Source organism: Diabrotica undecimpunctata, chromosome 5, assembly GCF_040954645.1.
Source record: "Diabrotica undecimpunctata isolate CICGRU chromosome 5, icDiaUnde3, whole genome shotgun sequence".
NCBI lineage: Eukaryota > Metazoa > Arthropoda > Insecta > Coleoptera > Chrysomelidae > Diabrotica > Diabrotica undecimpunctata.
This window is the reverse complement of record NC_092807.1, coordinates 95,201,638-95,222,151: the sequence shown is the minus strand read 5'-3', so window position 1 is coordinate 95,222,151 and position 20,514 is coordinate 95,201,638. Positions and strand designations below refer to the sequence as shown.

Sequence of the window (20,514 nt, the reverse complement as noted above, 5' to 3'; positions counted from 1 at the left end):
TTATATTATATATAATATTATATATATAATATAATATATATTAATATTATTATTTATGTGATAGGTTTTCTATTATTTATTAAATGTTCATCATTATTTTAGGCTTTTGTATTTCAAAATAATCACTGTAAGTATGACAGACAACTGTCAATTTTGAAATCCGTTAGTATCATGTCTAATTGGCAAATCTTTTACGTGTTTGGTTCATACGCTGGTGTACGTGAGTTCGAATCCCAATACGAATTTCTTTTTTTATTTTTGAAATATTTAAAAACCTCACGTTAATGTTATTAAATATATGTGATATACGCAAAAATGCTAAATTTTAAAATAAAATGAAAATTTACAACATAATCCGAGTTGTTGGTTTTTTATTTGTATCTTCGTAAAGTAAGTTATGTATATTGACAGTTTTAAATACTAATGAATATTGCATTTTAATTTGTATTGTATTATTTTATTGAATTATGTTGCAGTGTATTGTATTGCAATTTTTATATTAATAACAAAATAAACAATGAATTTTACTGCAGAGTATGTATAAAAAAATTGTTTTGCATTCAACTCCTTTTATACATATATGAAAATAAAAATATATATTTTGATTAAAATATTGATACAATCCTTCATTTACTATACTCCTATTACAGGTCAAATGTTTATATACAGCAAACGATGCACCATATACCTATATACCTAATTCTTTTTCTCTTTCTGCTCTCTCTTACCTATAGCATTAAATATGTAATGATTGTGCAGATTGACACCCATATAAATTTGTAACGGCGAACGCGTGTATAGAAGTATAACTTTTACCGGCAGTCCCACCGGACCGCCACACCCGTTTTTTTTTATTAATTCTTACAATAGGTTAAAGATAATAGCACAAAGCTATCTGCAAATTAGTTTGTTTTGACAGTACGTAAAAGTGAACTACTGTTCTAACTTTGTAATATATAAAAGAAACTTATTTGTAAGTAACGATAAAGTGATTTCAATTGAAAGTCTTAACATCTAGGATAAATTTAGCATTATTGGAACTATGCCCTTCATTTTCAATACTTCTACGCTAACCTAATTTTTATTAAAATCTCTTCGTTGGAAAGAAAAAACTGAATGGTTATTTGAGTAAATTGACAAAAGTTTCTGAACAATAAAATGTTTTTTGTATTAAAATCTTTGAGAGGCTACATAGTTATCGAACAACCTCTTCATCCCTTTAATTTATCTATAATAATAAGTAATAATATAATATTAATCGGCATCAATATTTAACACATCCATGATAGATTACTAAAAATGTTTACAGAAGGAACGAATCCTAAGCACGTTCAGGAACAACTGGCCCACGACCTGAAACATTCTAAAGAAAACATGGAACACGCCAAAATTGATACCAGCAAAGTGAAGATAACGAAGCATTTACATCACGAAGAAGAGCAGTACCCGGACGTGGTAGCTTACAAATTAAGTGGAGCTGACGATTTAGAGGACGGAATTGCGCATACGCAGAAAGGAGCGGTTCTATCTGTATCGCTTGGTAAGTATATTTATTGCAGATTTTACTTAAAGGTTCATTTATTCATATATTCACGTTTAGAAGAACAACAAGAATTCAGAAACAACAGATTTGCAACCGATGCGATCTTCATACTACGGCAACTAGTAGAGAAGCCCTAAGAGTTGAACAAACCTCTTTTGCTAAGCTTTATGGATCTCACAAAAGCGTTTGAAATGGTCCAACTAAAAAGACCCACTCAATGGTCTTAGCTAAAAGCCCCATTAGATGTAAACTAATGTTTAACAAACACATAATAAAACAATTTACGCATTTTAACTACATACCTCGGAATATGGGTATCATACGACAGATATACTGCGGAGGAAGTGAAAAAACAAGTCAACAAGGCCGCTAGAATATCGGGATACTAAGGGATATCATATGCAGGAAAAAATATATTAGCGTAGAGAGCAAAATTCGGATATATAAAGCATGTGTAAGACCAAGTCCAGTACTAACATACGCAGCGAAAACAAGAGCAGAAACGTCACTAACAAAAAGATTGATGAGAACTACAGAAATAAAATTATTAAGAACCATAAGAGGAATTTCAAAGATAGAATAAGGAATAAGGATAGAATTATATTCTATTGTTTGTTTTCTCTTTGAATCAATCATATTTTGCTATTGTTTTTCTTCAAACAATACGCTTGACTTTAATAAGTACCTAGTGATCACTACCACAAATTGATTTTAAGATCTTGAATGTTGATAAATAAATGGCTATTTATTTTTTAATAACGGAGAAGAAAATAGAATGTTAGGCAGAGGCTTGGTGGTAATTAAAAAACTGGAAGATCTAATCGTTGACTTCAAAATAATTTCAGAGAGAATATGTGTAATAAGAATAAGGAGAGAATAACAAAAACTGGCATTATAAATATACATGTACCGGCTAAAGAGAAAAACATAGTAATAAAGGAAGACTTCTATAAATCAAATAGAATGTTGTATTTAAACAATACGATGTAAAAATAGTAATAGTTGATGCTAATGCAAAAATAGGAACAGAAAAAATGTGCGTACCCACTATAGGAAGATATACTCTGCATGAAGAAACGAACGAAAATGGTCACTTCTTAATAGATTTCGAAAAAGAAACAAATATGATCATTATGAGCACGTACTTCCAACACAACAGAATATACCAATGAACATGGAGATCCCCAGTCTCTTGCCGTCTTTACTACTGCATTTGTTGTCATTCGCCTTATATGATCGTTCCATTCTACTCTTCTATTTCTTATACAGTTCTTTATGTTCTCCACCTTGCATCTACGTCGTATATCTCTAATTCTAGCTCTGTGCCATAGTGTCTTACTGTCAATTTTTCCAAGTGTTTTCATCTCTGCTGTTTCTAATATCTTTTTTGTCCTCTGATGGTGAATTGGTCGGTGATTGTGGGGTGGATGGATTAGCTCTGCGGTTACCACAGAAATGTTGAGGGTGATTATCAAGGTTAGCAACCTATCAATCCTAAAAACGAATACTGCTCAAATTTTAAAAGCATAAAACCTTTACTCGGTTTGCACATGCGGTTACGCTATCTCGCTCACTGATAGCACGTACACCGTTCTTTATTTACGCATCTCTGTCTTCTGCCTCTAAACGGAACTTACAACTTCTTCAAATTATTTGTTTTGGATTTGTTGCTACTTTGTAGCGAAACATGAACGTTTCTGTTTTGTCTGCACCAAGGATTGGAAATATTTTATAAATTGAATAAAACCTACAAAATTATATCATTTAGTTTGTTCTAAAAAGGTGAAATAAAAAAAACAGTTCTACAATAAATTTCCAAGCTGCTGGGATAAAAATTTTTATTTTACCAGTACAAATGAAAATAATTTTACTGATTATTTTGTTTTTTTAATTTTCAGGCTTAATAATAACTTTTATCATGGCCGTCTTAATTGGATGCAGATTGAAGGTAGTGCGAAGAAGAATAAGAAAAGGTGGTAAAGCATACGCTCACGACGCTGACTTCTTGGTTAATGGAATGTATTTGTAAACGTCTACTAAACTAAAAAAAGTTCCCACCGTAGTTTAAAAAAAATTATATTTTTGCTATAAGTAATCATTTAATATTTACAGTTTTTATGACTGCTAATCTAATATGTGTATATGAGAGAGCGTTTACAAAGAATAAAAAGGGGATTTTTCAGGATCCTACTATATCAAACTTGTGTAGTTGATTTTGCACTTTTAATCGCATGTTACGATTTTTGTGTTCGATTTCTCGAACACTGATGGTGTATTTGTATTAAAATTTGCCGCTTATTTATGGAGGAAGATTTTTAGGTATTCTAAGTTGGTTGAGAAGCTTACCTTTGGTTTGATAATTTAGTAAAATATTCAGTGGTGGCAAATATTAGTGGGAATTTGATCTATTTTTACTTTTGAGAGTTTGAGCAGCAGCAGAAAGGGCCTAAGGGGTAGATGTCCAGTCATGTGGGAGTTTAGAGGTGTAGAGTTGCTGCTTGTGTTTTTTGATTTTGGGTTGGTTAGGTCTTTGTGAGACTTTTTACATCTTGGGGCATAATATATTCGACAAGAGATGTGATTCTTGGGCTGTAAAGGACTTAAAATTCTAGGAGGAAATCTAGTGACTGTTTTTCATAATGATCGAGGAAGCTTTCTTGGTATTTACAGTATAAAAATGAAGCAACGCTCTCATGGGCTCATGATGATGACCTTGAGACCATTGAGTCATGGGGTGTATTCCCGCCGCTGATCAAAGTATAATGGAGAGGATGGAGTAATTCTATAAAAAGACTTTTTTTGTTTTCAAGAACCGTCTCACCAGCAGACTCACTGGCAAGAACTTAGTTCCGTTGGTAAAGGTCTCTTGAGCACCGGTTCGTGAGTTATTTGGTCGCCTTGTTCACTCGTTAGTGGTGAGGAAACCCTTGTTTGCCTTGATCGACAACCAGAGTGGAGGCCTTTGCGCCGATGTCTTCATACATGGGGAAAATGCCCTCAAGTGGGTATACTATCAGAGCGAAGAACTGTCGTGAGCTAGCAAGGTACTCTTTCAGTATAGTAAGTCTTCGTCGCTTCGTCGAAGCGACGATAAGCTTTTGTCACCCACAGGTACGTAAGACTATGTGTTTATGGAAGTGCTGATCCACTTATACGTAATTTTGTGATTATAAATGCCTTTGTTCTTTATATTTCTATAATATTCAATAACCAAGTTCCCTTTTATACTGCTTTTCTTTAACCATTTTATATTTTCATTATATCAAGTTAGCTGCAGCTTCCATAGCATTTCTTCTACACCCACAGTCCGCTTAAAACAAATGTAATGCATTTTTCTTATTTTCTTCGTCCTATTTCATAATTATCATCCTTTTCATAATTATCCGGTGTTTCATAATTATCATCCAACTGAACAAAATACTTCATTTTGTACATTTTTCTCTTTTATAAAACAGTCTGCATATTTTTTATTTGTTCTTGTTTTAATAAGTCTACTTGCAAGGTCTACCTCAAGATCTTTAAGTGGGATATTTGTGTCAGTTCGATGCCTCTTTAACCCTACACTTTCTTCACTTGTGTGTAAAAAGCATTCCTGCTACTTTGTTTCATTTGTCATGAACTTCTTGCATTACCATATCCTCATTGAACATTGGTAATCATTTGGACCACATAAGTTTGTTTATAATAACTCTAAAGAGATCTAATCATTATTTACTAGGCTACCGCCTTCAGTTCTAAGATTAGTTCAGAATTAGAATTCGACACATCCATGAGACCCGCATCATTCTTCGATTATTATATATTTCTAATATTGCCGTTATCTTGTCATTGCGGGCTTCTGTTATAATCCACGCTTCCACTTCATATATACAAAGTTTAAATATACATAACCAGTATATACTCAAATTATAACCTGTAACTTAAGATATCTGCAGTAAAAAACAGTTTTATTCTATGAAATATACTTTTGACTTTCTCTGGATAATATCTTGATAAAAAAAAAGATAGAATAGTTTTACTGAATATGATGACTGCTTCAACTTCTTCCAAAAATATGTGCGATCTGTCATTTAACAGCGTATTTCTTCCAGCACATCGCAGTTGTATTAATTTCTTAGAATTTATAGCTATCAATGCTATAACACAGCTTACAGCTTTTTATTTAGAGGGATATATATTATTGAGGCTTTGGTGGGAACTTGATAAAAGCAAAACAACTTACACATATTTTTACAAATATATCAATGTGTTTGACACATAAGTTTTAAAAGTTTGTTGTTTGAGCATATTGTTCAGAAATGTAAATATATGACTATGTACGAATATATAAAACGTTAATGCTGATTTTTTATTCGTTTCATAATGATAATTATTTATGTAACTTAAGAATTTTGTCTGAACTGTTTCTTGTAATAAATTGCTTAGTAAATCTGTGTTTTATTTGTAGTTATCTTACCGCATTATCAATAAATAATTGATTGCACCAAAGAATAATGTGATCAAGTCGTATAATAAGAAACATATTTATTGTTTATTCTAACCTTTCACTGATGTACGTTCGGTATTGTTGGTTGCAGATATAAATAATTACACAAGCGCCTCGCGGAAGTAAGATCATAGTTTAATGCTAAAAGAATAATGCTTTTGCCATATACTCATAGATGTATATATTAACATTAACATATACTGAGCATGCCAGCCACGAGCAGTGGTGACATCTTTCGCGGTTGTTCGATCTGTCTCTCTATAGCGCATTGAAACTCCCCACTCGCTCTTTCCCGAACAAAAAAAAAAGATGCTGCTATATTTGATATAAGATAGAGACACAACTAACAATGACAAGATGGTGTCGTCACTCTACAGACTGCTCGGTCTATGTTAATTTATGCATAATATACTGTAATAAGGTCTTAATTTGAATTCCTGAAAAGTAGGCAAATCTTAGAACTAGCTCTAATGATAGCTCTTTTATATTTAAAAAATCCACAAGGAAAATAAATTCCTGCAGCTGGCTGTATACCATGTATCACAAAAAGAGGTTTAAATCTTTGTATGTAGGTATATTTAAAAAACCCTTAAAAGGGCTACATAAAAAACAAACGTTTTCGGAATAATAATTCCATTATCAGGTTAAAAGCAGGTTAACATGCCTGAGCCACCAGAATATTAGGGTACAACCCTTTACAAAAATTAAAGATACCAAAAAATGTACATGTTGTTTATAAAATTATATTATAAAATTATAAAATCTAATAAAATATTAAACGTCATTCACTTTTAAACAACAACATGTACATTTTTTGGTAACTTTAATTTTTGTAAAGGGTTGTACCCTAATATTTTGGTGGCTCAGGCATTTAAACCTCTTTTTCTTTTATATTTGTTCTTAGTAGTATATTATAAATGTGTGTTTCTGTGTTTTCTTCCCAACCATTTTTCTATCATTTATTTTTTTCAAAGTCGTCTGATATTAGGAACCTGGAAGATACCAGCGACAGGTTTCTGGATTTTTAGTCCACTTCTTTTTAAGTCGAGAATATCTTGGTGTATAGGTTATTATTAATCTTTTTATGCGCTCTTACTCGCGCACACTTCCTGATGAGTTGGGACTATTTGTTAATACGAAGTAAAATATTCCGTTACAGAATATACCAGGACCATCGTCTTGTCATTTGCATCACATGGAGGTTGTTCAGTTTACCCCAGTCATATAGGGCCAACAGGTCATATGCAATTTTCGTATGATTGTTGGCGAGGGTCAATTTTGAATTAAAATAATAATTTTTACGATAAAAGTCTAATTTTTAACAGGCAACATCATTTTTTACCTAAGAATATTGTCATTCAAAGGACAAAACTCAGCGGAATTCATAAGGTGCTCGTTGCTTTATAGATCTTTTGACGTAACGCTTTTTAACGTTCTTCTTTCTTAGCTCTAGAACTCATGAATCTTGGTCGCGTTTACTATTTTTCTCCACTCGTGTGCAGCGATCTCCCATTGTTGTAGTCCCATGTAGATCACTCGCTACTGCATATTTTCTCTTTCTCAGGCGACCAACTGACCTTTTGCCATTGATCCCTTCCCAGTAGTATGTATTAACTAGTCTTTCAGCATTCGATCTCAGGACATGTCCTGCCCATCTTATCCGAATTGCCTTAATGTATCCTATGTTTTCTTCCCCATAGAGTACTCTCGTGATATCTCTTCTCTACAAGGCTCAAAGATCGTCCGGAGGACCTTCCGTTCTAAGACTAATAATTGTTTCACGCTGGTTCAGTGTCCACGTCTCACTTACATATGTCATTATGGGGCGAATTACGGTTTTTGCTGTCTTTGAGAGCAATTTGATTTAAGTAGCGTCGCTAGGGAGCAATATGCTCTATTTCCTGCCATAATTCTAGCTTCTACATCTGTTTCATAACTATTTTTGGCTGCTATCATCGCTCACAAGTATTGGACAACTTCTAAATTGTATTCATTTATTGATCATTTTGGTCTTGGTCTTATCTTCATTGAGCTTAAGGCCTTATTTCCTTTGCTCCGCTTTCAAAAAGGATAAAAACTTTGGATTGTGCAAATGCGTCAAACCTTCAGCAAAAGCTAATAGTACCTTCGCTCCCTGAGTAGCGAAGTTCTTAATTCTGGTTGTGCTTTCCTAATTTCGTGTTCTAAAGCGAAGTTGATTAACAAAGGGGAAAATGAATCGCCTTATCTTAGGACCGTTTTGATTTAAAACTCATATGATGTACTGCTGCAAATTCTGATACGTGCACATGAATGTTGAACACACATGTGGGCTAATCTTACCAGCTTTCTGGATGCTTCCATTTCTACTACATTTTCCCTGTTTACAGTCATATACCTGTTTAAAATGTACAAAAATTTGATGTACATCTTTGTAGTATTCCCAACTCTTTTCTAAAATTATCATCACACTGTTGCCGAAATAAACTATGTTCTGTTCTGAATATTCTATATTTAGACTTCTTCTTTTTCCAACGATGTATAATTGATTATTTTCAAGAATACTCATTATTTTAGCGTTGGAAGGTCTTGTTATAGTAGACTTCATCGAATGCAAAACTATATTGAAAACTGAAAGTTTTTGTCACCTTCCAAGAACTTAAAAGACTGTAGATATCAAAATAATGTGTAAGGACTGTACAAAAACTCAATATAGTATTAATAATTTATTAATATGACACTTGTGATTAGTATTTAATATTTAACAATGTTTATGTCTTTGGATGATTGATATTTAAAGCAATTGTCATGGTACTTGGATACAGACATTTTAACGACTTAGAATCTATGAAAGATTATTGAACAATATATTATTGGTCTCGTGTTCTTTATTTCTCATAATTATTAAATAAAAACTTATCATTCTTTTAATACCATTTTCCCCAACATTAACTCACATCCTTCTTGCATTTTGTTTTTCCCATGATTTATATGGTTCCTATCCTGAACTGCTCTTGAGAAACATCTTCAAACTTTTATTTACCGTATGGTCTTTAAAGAACATAATAATATAAGAATTGGATATGTTGAAAGTTATGCATATACTTGCGTGTAAATACCCGCCAACTAGTAGTATCACAAAGAAGACCACGTACGACGTAATATGCCAGATGACACACACATGGTCAACTATTACACAGTTTTACAAATCTTTTAGGCAGTTTTCCTGTCTCTATGTTCTAACCTCACTTTTCTAGATTAATGACGGTTCGTGCAAGTATATTTTTTGATACTTTTCTTTCTCGTTTTCGTTTCTCCGTTTACATTTAACTGCTTAGTCGCTAGATGTCTGTACGAGTAGGTTTTTCCTGTTTTGTGTATTTTTAATCAGTTCTTTTCATGAAAATATCTTAAACTATCTTTCACCCACCTCTCTCTAGACGTCTTTGGTCGTTTTCCAGCCATTTTTCCTCGATACCACTTTTAGTATCACGATCATTTCTCATGCGAACCTATTCAACCACTCGTAATTTACCAATATTCAAACAATTGCCTTAAATAGTATGCTATAAAACTCTATAACAAAAATAACATTACTTTAATATTATATCTCCGTATACAACCTCTAGATAAAGTTAAATAAACTTCAAACCCTTCTTATTTGTATAAAAAATAACAGGAAACATTCACACATTGAGATTACGCGTCTGTAAGTGATTATTAAAAACCTTACATAGTATAGTTATAAAGTTTAACTATGTAGAGATAGTTCAAACACTCCTGACCATGGAGCTGCGCGAAGGCGAAGTCAAATTTACGTAAAGGCAGAAAGGTTCTATTGTAAGTGGAATTATACAGTGCATAGTACAATGGGTTTCGCATGGAAGTGGGGACTAAACCGAATTTCGTCTACTGCGCCGTGGTCAGGAGTGCTTGCACTATCTCTACACTCTAGCCGGAAAAACACTAATTAGAATTTTCTATTTGGCTTACCCTCTAGCGTTTTACGTAAGAACCAATCAGAACGTAAACAGGTTGACAACACTGGGAGTTCGATCGAATAGCACCTCTCAGCTCGACACAAACACAACGAAAGAGTTAATTGGGCCGAGAATTTAAAATATTTAAACTTTTTCTCAGGTAAGCAATAAGTAATTTCATAATACAATCGCGAACTGCAGAGGAAATTCATAAGTAACTGAAAAGAAGGACCAAAATGACTTTAAAGACAAGAATAAGTATAGATAGAAACCAAACTAGACTAGAGGACAATTTTGAAGCAGTAAAAAGCTTCACATATCCAGCAATCGAATGATATACAGAGGAAAGTAAAGAAGACAAATTCAAAAATAGAATAATAATGGGCAACGAAGCCTCTTTCTTACTGTTCGATTTACTATATTTAATGAAAAATACATATTTTGAACTGAAATTGTAGTTAATTGCCATTAAAGATAGCAAAACATATTAAGCAATGGAAGATCTTCACCAACCGTTAGAACTCCGTATCTCAAAATGCCTAGGAAAACATAAAATGTAGGAATGACGGAAGAGGAAAAAGGAGGCCACGGAAAAGATGGGAGAGTGACGTATGCAGTGAGGTTATCCAGAAAAGCACGGACATTAACAGAGTGCCGAAAAGAGCCCAGAGGATAAAATGCTGGGCAGAAGAACAAAAGAAAGGCCACGCAAAATACAGGACAGTACAATATGTAGTAAGGTTGCCAAAAAGAGCCGTACGTTGCTATATTGCCGAGTAATTTACTAACCAGTAAACTGCGGGCTAGGAGAGCAACAGGAAAGTAATGAAACAGCTGAAAATATCAATGGAGGTAAAAATAAAATGGACGACAGAGCTTGAAGACGAGAGAAGACGTAATCAACTGAAATGTTGGTGGCAAAAATTGCAGAAATCAAGGTCCAATTTGGGTTGTAGAGATATTGGAAGAAGAACATAATTTCTATAAGAAATGGTTTAGATTTGATTTTAGTTTGTTTAAATATGTATTAAATTTCTGATGATTTTAATTTTAGAAACTTTATATTTGGCGTAAAAAATGCATATTATTTTAAAACTTATTTTCGATTTACTATTATTAAGATAGCACAAAATTTCGAGTGCTACAGTGTTGTCACATTGTATCTGTTATTGGTTCACGCTTAATAAACAAGTATGCCATATAGAAAAAAATTAAATACCGTATATCGATAACTAATAAAGTAATCAATTTTGTACTTACATATTCAAATTATTAACAACAAAGTGCAAAAAACGAAAAATATATCGTTAGCATAGATATGATAAATTAATAAAATATTATTAAAAAATGTAAAATACTTAAAACAATGAGATCTGGAACTATGAAGAACTGTAAATTTTTGCTACCCATGTTTTGTTTGAAGTTTTGTGACAACTATCGAAATATTCTTCAAGGTTAAGGAACAGTTGCAAAAAACAAAAGTATTATTAAATAAGTGATGGATTCGACCGTTACTTGATGGAATTTTTGATTTTGCTTCTTCTATTTTTAGCCTTTTATCATCAAATTTTGGACATAGGCCTCTCCTAACACTTTCCATCGATTTCTATCTTGAGCAACATACTTCCAATGTGTTCCAACTATGTTTCCAATGTCCAATGTTGTATTGTGACGTTGGTCTTTTTGTCTAGCAGTGTAGTCTGCGAAGCTCCATTTGAGTTTGACAACTGTTGTATCCATCTGATTTTTCCAAATCCTGCTCGTGCTAGTCTTGCTTTTCTAATGATTAACGCACTTTGGTTCTTTTCTTGGACTAGTTCTATCTCATTGCTATTTATAGTTATATGTCTGCTGTCATCTTGTCTTTGTTTTATTCGTTTTTAGGCCGACTTATTGAGAGTTGCCTGTGAGTTCTTTCACCATAGTTCGTAATTCTTCGAATGTGTTGGCTACAATCACGATGTCAGCGAATCTGAGGTGTTTTAACTTGTTGCCATTAACGTTGATGCCGTATGTTGACCAATTTGTAATTTTAAAAGACGTCTTTTAGAGATAAATTAAACAGCTTTGGAGATTAATTAATATTTAAATGGGAATAAGCCACAATTAAAGGTTAAAATACATTTATTGACGTTTCAATTTCCACTTCGGAAATCGAAAATTTCCGAAGTGGAAATTGAAACGTCAATAAATGTATTTTAACCTTTAATTGTGGCTTATTCCCATTTAAATATTAATTAATTTAAAATGCCACAAGAAAATAGCTTCAGAACAATAGCTTTGGAGATATTATGTCGCCTTGTCGAACTTTAATGGGGATGGGATTTGTATTTTTGTATAGTTGTACTACCTTAGTAGCGTTTTCACATATATGTAGTATATATTAGGTGTCTATATCTCGAATCTATTCTACAATATGATTATGATATTCCACGGTATTTTGAGTATTCTTCGACACAACCACATTTCAAACGCCTTGCTTTAATTCAAAAGTTTCGCCACCATACATACATCTCCTTCTCCAGAGCATACATCTTGCAAACTGTTCACGGATTTCCAAATTCAATGAGTTATTGGATATAAAGGGTCAGAATTTTTGAAGTGTGCTTCTTGTCTGTTCGACATCTGACTTCGAAGGCCACATCTAAATTTTGGGTAATCCAGTATCCACTTTTTAGTTTTATAATTTTTCTATATCAACTATTGATTAATTCCTGTAGATCGTATTTTGTTGATTATTTTCCCTCCTATGCTTATTCCTTTTTGACATTTTAAAGCTTTCTAAAGACAGCTTAATATTTAGAGCTAAATATTTTCTCAGGATACACGTTAAAGGGGGTGAAGGAGAGTATACAGCCATGTCTTGCACCTTGTTCAATATTGATTGGCTTCGATACTCTCAAGTGGTTCTACTACAGCGTGAAAATAACTATTTATTGTTTATGTCATCTAGTTGGATGCACTATAAGACGGTACATGCCCTTTTCACCAAAAACCAATCAATTTAATACATTTAAGGCCGGTTGTTCGAACGCTAATCAAAACTTGAGTGTAATCAAATACTTACTTACAAGCAAATACGTCACTGCAGCTGTCAAAATTATTAAAAATTGCTTACTATTATTATTGATTTGTAAATAAAAACATGAAATTAACATCAAAAAGAGTTTAATTATGGTTTATTTTAAATCAAAATGCAAAATAATAAAATTGAATAACATAAATCAGTTAACATAACCACAAAATGGTACGTATACCTGTAAAATTTGTCACATCTATGCTAACGATATTAAACTTTGTTAAAACCTCCGTGCTGGTACACTACAACTATGTCATATTAGATCACTTTTAATCAAAACGATCATTATTTTGTATAATACCTACCTGAGATATCAATTCCTTAAAAAAATACGGACGAGAAAAATAATGTAATTACATGCAAAATCTAAAGAATGATTGTTAGTGAGGTGATAAAAGGATTGGACTATTATAAAAGTAGCTTATAGTATCACTTCGTTGCCTAACTAAAAGTTGATGATTAAAACTATCCTATTCAGGTTAAAAATTAAAAATAAAGATGGCCACTATCAGTATTACCAACAAACAATCTAAACGTCATATGTGTGACGTCTTCATCTCGTTTTCTGAGATTAGATCTAACTTGATTCTGGTTCATGTCTTAAAAAATTAAATCAATTAGGTTGATTTCATAGATATATAATACAAGATAGACTGATCGTTGCAATACCAGTCCGTTCCCCAGTGCGACAGAGGAAACTGGTGTGTAGCAGTCTTTGCATCTCTTTCTAATTTGCCAGGTTTATCGAGCACGTGACCTAAATGACTAATGAAAAGGGCACGTGATCGATAAACCCGGGCCATTAGACAGAAATGCAGGGACTGCTTTGCGTCAGTTTTCTGTCACACTTGAGGAACGCGACTGTATTGCAGCAGTTAGTCTATCTTGTATTATATGTCTATGTTTGATTTAGATTTATCATAACCTCTAAAAGGAAGGCTTGACGTCACAACAATATGGCTTCAGTGAAATTCAGTTTTAAATGGATAGTAACAAAAATAAATTATATTAAAAAGAAAGTTAATCTTAAACCACCTATGCACATCAGTCTTGAATGTATATTTCTTTAAATAGTTATAGAGTTTTTGAAAAAAGTTTATTATAATAGAATAAATGATAAGAAAAGTAAATATATAGCAAATTTTGGTTTCGATACCTCTAATATTAAGTAATAATAAATTACATTTTATTTTTTTACATTTTTATATAAAAGCAACACGTGCTAATGGAATTTAGATGTTCATGAAGATTAAGCATCACGCCAGACTGAGTCTTATTCGACATTACCCGGATTTGCCAATAAATGCATCCAAATGCAAGTCAGATTTGCTCGTTAATGAGTTAAGGTTTATGTTAACAAACTAATATTATACAGCGATCCGCAACAGGATAAAAAAATGTCGATCTCTTGCTAATCAATCAATCAATGCTTACTAAATCTGAAATAACAAAAGACAAAGCGTCTTTTCTCTTTGTTCACACTATGACATCTTGAGAAATAGAAGGCGAAAACAGTCTCTAATAGAAAAAAAAAAAAAACAGGATTCACCTAACACAACATCTTGACGTCATTTACTATGGATGAAAGAAAAAAGACACCACTGTGGATGTTTGAACTACGCAGCGACCGCTACAAAAAAAGGATTTTCAAATATTTTAGCGGTTACTATTTAGTTTACAGACAGAATTCTTGAGCAAACTCATTTAGCGCCATCTACTGTGGATGAAAGATAATAGACACCACTATGTGTCCCTGAACTGCGTAGAGACCTCTACAAAAGAGGTATTTTCAAATATTTTAGCAGTTGATATGTAGTTCAGAGATCTGTAGAATGTTTTCTGTCATTCAAAGTAGATGGCACTGCGTAAACTATACTATACTGTGTAGTGGGAAATTTGCCTAAGAATTCTGTTTTTTTTTTCTCCGAGACTGTCTTTGATTTAAACTTCTCAAACTTTTAAAGAAAAAAGACAGGTGTTCGTGCCTTCTGGTGTCTCTGTCTGCTGAATCTCATTTTCTTTATACCAACGATAATTCGTATTTTTGCAATTATCCATTTAACAAATTTCAAATTAATAATACACTGAATACCAGTTCCTCTATATTATAAAGAACATAACTAAGAGTTTCTTCACCAAATATAGTTGTTATCCAGATACTGGAAATATAACTTAAACTGAAAATAAATAAAACTTCACTATACGGAATTAGAGTTACAATGAGCTAGCATGTGACACCGTTGTTCTTCCAGCCTTTGCTTGCTGGCAATAAGGTACGAGTTTTCAACATAGAGGTCCTTAACCAGCATGTCGGTCTTTTCCAGCTTGTCCAACTGCTCCCGGTTTATTCGGACTTGTTGGTCGAGTTTCTCCTGATAGTATTTCAGTTTGGAATGAGTCTCGGCTTGTTCGCTGCTAAATTGGTGCCAGAAATCTATAAAAATTCAAAAATTTTACTAAATGGTTGTTATATTAAAAATAATTAATTGATAAATATTTTTGGTAAATTGTTCATTATTTAAAAGGAATCTACTAAGTTTAAAAATATGGTGTAGTAAGGTCAAAACTAACAAAAGCAAAAGTGTTCGAAACGATAATTAGCAAGGTGTTATTCTATTCCGCTTAGCTTGGAACTGACAGAAGTCAGTTTGACCAATTGATAAGCATACCTTTTACCCAAAGATACGTAGGTCATTTAATACAAGTCCATGTATAGTTGGTTGCATACTTTACAGGCAGAATTAAGTTATCTTATATCTCTAAGTAACGATAAAGTAATCTTATCATTACACTTAGACAATATTTATCTCCTGTGCACAATTATCGCCTTATAATGAGTAGAGTATACGTGTCATATTCAATTAACAAATCTACAGCAAATAACACAGCTGCAGCTCCTATTTCAAGTTTTCAGTTGATCCGCAGATGTTCTTTATTTTAGATCTTATTCACACTTGACATTTATGGTACTATATATCCAAAGGACATTAATCGGAACTTCTCCACTTAGTGTTTCTTGGGAAATGCGCCCTAGAAGTGGTTGGTGTTGCGCCCTAGAAGTTGTCAAATGTGTTTTTAAAATCCATAAAATCTAAAAATAGCTCTTAATAGTTGCATACAGTATAGTGACAATTATCACTGAAGCACATCTTAATTAAAATAAAACCATTTCGTATTAACTTTTTGCAACTGTACTAGCTGACCGGTTGAAATTTCAATCCAAACCGATTTGGACTTATAAATTAATATATGCGGCATCGCTAGCAGCTCCAACTCTGCGTTTTCCAAAATAAAATATGAGGTCCTTAATTAACACCCCATAATATGTTTGTCAAGCGAGACAAATATCTGTCAAAGAAGTTAAAAAAAGTTACAGCGCCAAAAATAGGGAACGGATAAATGCGCATTCAACACACTTGCGAAACAACTGACCGATAACAATAATGAAATGCGTACATTAAGGCGTATTAAACCAGATGACCTGATAATTTCGTCGGACCTTCATAATATCTTTGACCAATGAGCGTCCAGACTACACCACCCGACTTGAACTCCCATTCCTATTGGCCAGTGACTTGGAACTCCGATCTCACCACTACAGGGACAAATAATCTAATGCCTAGAGCTACTATGCATTGAGTTATATGGCAATGGATATTACATTATGTGGAACAGACAGTGAGTTCACTTCTGATACTGGATTCCACGACTCTGAGGGTCTGAGGCGAGCTGTAGTATTGAGTGTTACTTTATAATAATGTTTAATTACTTTCTAAGTGTAAGAAAGCTTCCTATTTGTAACAGTGCACTTTAACGTCACCTATTCGTAGGTAGGTGTCTGTCTAGTAGTTGCTATATAACGAAAGAGATTCCTTGCTGGAGGGTTTCCTACAGGTAAGTATATAAACTCACAAAAATTACTTATTATATTTACTCTGTACAAGTACTAGAAACCAATTCGCTAAGAATTTTGCTTAGTTGAGGAGATATATTGTGGAATGCAATTTTTAGATTCCCCATGTCTCTAATAACATCTTTATCAACGTCTGTTTTGCCTTGCAATTCTTAGAAGGCACATATTAAAGCGAAATTCTGAATTTGGTTTCGAAAATTAGTTTACGGATTTTATTATCAGGTGTCGCTATTTGCGTCTATACGAAGCCATGTTAGAGTTGCTTCCTAAGACAGAAAATATTTATTTTCACGTTCAGAGCGACTGCGAAAGCGTTCTGATGAGGCCTATTAGGCCGAAATACGTATAAGCGGATGCGCAGGCGCCCTGTACGTGAAATCAAATTTTAACTGTCTTTTCCTTTTTATTATATTTAGTTTAGATACCTTTCTACACCTTTTTTTCAAAGAATTTGATAAAAGAGCCTAAAAAATGAAAAAAGATGCACTAAATGTCGTAAATCTAAAAATGAAATTACGTATAAACACCTAAACTTCTTACCCTACTATATCTGAGAAGGCATACTTACGTTGCAGCATTTGTTCATGGCAGTATTTCTGTTGTTGAAGACACACTTGCAGACTTCTAACTCTTTGTTCCAAAAAGTTCCGCCTGGCGTTCAAATTATGGAAAGATCTTAAAGGTATAACTATTTTCTGCTCAGGTCCAAAATTCGGATTATGACAACTGCTCTGACTACCAGAACCGGTTCTTTGATCTGTGTCACGATGCCCGTCTTCCTTTTCTGGTACGTTTTTCTTATAAATATTTTTGTTGTACTTCTTTGTTCTTTTTGGCCTACAAGGTGTACAGGGGGTGGAGTTTTTGTCTAAACTAGTGGTACTGCAAGATGTGGACGGACCATTAGATTCGGTTTTATTATCAAAACTCCAACTTACTGGAAGAGACTTACAATTTTCGGATTGTTCATCATTCCTGGCTTGCTGGTTCCAGACTAGCGAATGATTCATGTATTCCGCATTATTTTGGATTTGAGGACTAGGTGGCGTCATTTCCTCGGGATATCGACTAGTATTTTCGATTACATAACACGACAAATTTTGCATTTTGTTCAATATTCTAATTTCTTCAGTATCTAGTTCAACTTGAACGGCTACATCCTTGGCTTGTTTCAGTGCTAACTCAGTCAATTTTTCTTTCAAAAACGCTATTTCCTCGTCCTTCTGTAACAGTTTTGTTTCGCTCTCTTCTTTATAAACTTCAAACTCTTCTTCCAAATCGGTAAACTGTTTTTCTAAATGATAAGTTTCTTCTATAGTAGGTAATCTACCATCTGGCAACTCTTGATCGGTGAATTGTTCTTCATATTCTTTCATCTTTATAATTAAATCCGCCAATTTATCGCTGTTGACTTTTTGCTCAGTTTCGTACATTTGTCTTTCTTCATCGACCTTATTTTGCCAATAGTCCTCACATTTCTCATACTCGTTCCGCAATAACTCAACACAATTTTCCAATTCGGCACATTTAGCGCACAATTCTTTATTTTGCACTTCTAATTCAGTCACCTTCGCCTCAAATTCGTCAATAAAGTCTGTTTGTGAGCTAGCGCAAGCGCATTCTTTTTCCGGACTACCAAGTTTAAACGTATCTAAAGAGTTAGTACCGTTAAGCAGGAACGACTTTTCCAATTTCTCACTAACCTTCTTCAAAGTATCACAGTTTATGTTGTCTTTTTCGATCATCATTCTCATGGCTTCTTTTATATCTCTGATTAAATTTTCTAGTTCTTGTACTCTATTATATAAATATTCCGGATTTGTACTCCAGTTCGCTACCAATCTCTGAAAAAAAAATGAGTTATTATAATACCACAGATATGTAAAAGAAAGATACAGCTACAAATTACAAACATGACACGTTCTTTTTTACTCTTTCGGTGTAATCTTCCATTCCGTTAGTGGTGATTCAATTTGTATACAAGGAAAAATTTTTATGTATGTAATTGTTGTTATTACTTACATGAAAATAAAATTAAAGCTGCGCTTCTGTTTTTTAGTTACATCTTATCTAAAGCGTTTAAAAATATGTAATGTTAAACAATAGTAAAATTTAACTACTTTTATTAGTCCTATAATAATTACATACCTATATCCTTCAATTAAAGAAACAAGTATTTATAATGCATTATTTTGTATTCAACTATACATATCCTTCTATTAGTGAAATTAATTAACTACAAGTATACAGTGCTGAATACGGCTCTGATTAGAATAAATCATATATGGACAATCTAATAGCAACACTTGCCTGAGAGTTTTGGCCACACTCTTCTCCATAAGGATAATATTATTTTCTTAACGTGGAATGCTCTATAGACACCTGGATTATTTGAAAGGCTTATGATAAAAAACTTCTTGTGAAATTGGTATATATTTAATGAATCATTAAACTACAAATCCAATGGATTACAATTGTTCAGAATGAACGTTTTCGTTCTTATCATACCATCTTCAGTGAACTTTGAAATACTCGCTACAGAACCTCATCACCATGCTGTGGATGTGTTTAAATTACATATTAGACACTTTAAAAGTATAAATTGAAATGATATGTTGCCGATGACTAAAAAATTTATTTTCCGGTAACGCTGTCACTACTCGAAACTATCCCCACATCTGGGTTGCTCTGCAGACACCGGCCAACTAAGCCAGAGCCCAGGTCTGCAAAAGCAAAAAATCAAACAACTGGTTTTATATTCAATGTACTGAATTTGAAAAGCTAGAAGACAGACACTAACGGTTCGGTCAGCATGCGTAAAAAAGTGAAGTAAGTTGCTTGATTATAAAAGTAAGTGTACTGGATTATTGATCCAGTAGATAGTAGATTTTGTATCAAGAAAGTTATCCTTGGTATAGAAGGAAAATTAAAGAGTTAAAGAAATTTTTAAGAACATAAGGGATGGATTTATCGAATTCCAACAACAAGCAAAAAGAAATTTAGGGATGACTCGTTTCCAAACGTCATGTCAAATAAAAATAAAGCGCACTTTTTAAGCTGTCATGCATACACAAATAAAACTGATTAGCTCCTTCAAAAATTTAAATTATGAATCATTTTAAAGGTTAGTACAAGTAAAAAACCTTACTTTCGTGTCATAGCATAAGTTAATATGTGCCGTGACTTTAAAAACTTGTCGAATCATATTGTAAACATATGAGTGTGTAAAGTATTCTTTAACCAATGTGTATTTCTTACTTCCTTTACATATCACTGAAGCTTTGAAACATTTGTCATCTCAAAAATACCAAATTTATTAATATCCCAGTTTATACACATAAAATATGAAATTCCGAAGTGAGATACGTTAAGCCACAGACACATTTTTTACATCAGACACTGACCTCTATATTGTGACTGTTATTTTGGGAAACGAGCCAAAACGTGAAGCCAAAACGTGAATCGGAAGAGGCGATTGATGTAGGTCATTTTCTGCGTTACGTTTTTTAAAACAAAAGATCATATATATATATA

At 33.1% G+C, this 20,514-nt stretch overlaps 2 protein-coding genes across 5 annotated transcripts in view; one reads left to right on the top strand and one right to left on the bottom strand.

Annotated features, from left to right (window-relative positions):
• The window catches only part of LOC140441500 (uncharacterized), a 116,931-nt gene extending 110,965 nt beyond the window's left edge, over positions 1-5,966 (top strand). For all 4 annotated transcript variants that reach the window (XM_072532257.1, XM_072532256.1, XM_072532259.1 and 1 more), the window contains 2 exons: positions 1,310-1,540; positions 3,442-5,966. In XM_072532257.1, coding sequence (XP_072388358.1) covers positions 1,310-1,540; positions 3,442-3,572 — 362 coding nt within the window. In that variant the 3' untranslated portion in view covers positions 3,573-5,966. The remainder of the gene's footprint in view (positions 1-1,309; positions 1,541-3,441) is intronic.
• A 2,755-nt stretch (positions 5,967-8,721) lies between these two features.
• Nin (blastoderm-specific gene 25D) overlaps positions 8,722-20,514 on the bottom strand; it is a 74,190-nt gene continuing 62,397 nt past the window's right edge. The window contains exons 7-8 of the mRNA XM_072532255.1: positions 17,549-18,824; positions 8,722-15,501 (exon numbers count right to left, since the gene is read on the bottom strand). Of these exons, the coding sequence (XP_072388356.1) occupies positions 15,266-15,501; positions 17,549-18,824 (1,512 nt within the window). The 3' untranslated portion in view covers positions 8,722-15,265. The remainder of the gene's footprint in view (positions 15,502-17,548; positions 18,825-20,514) is intronic.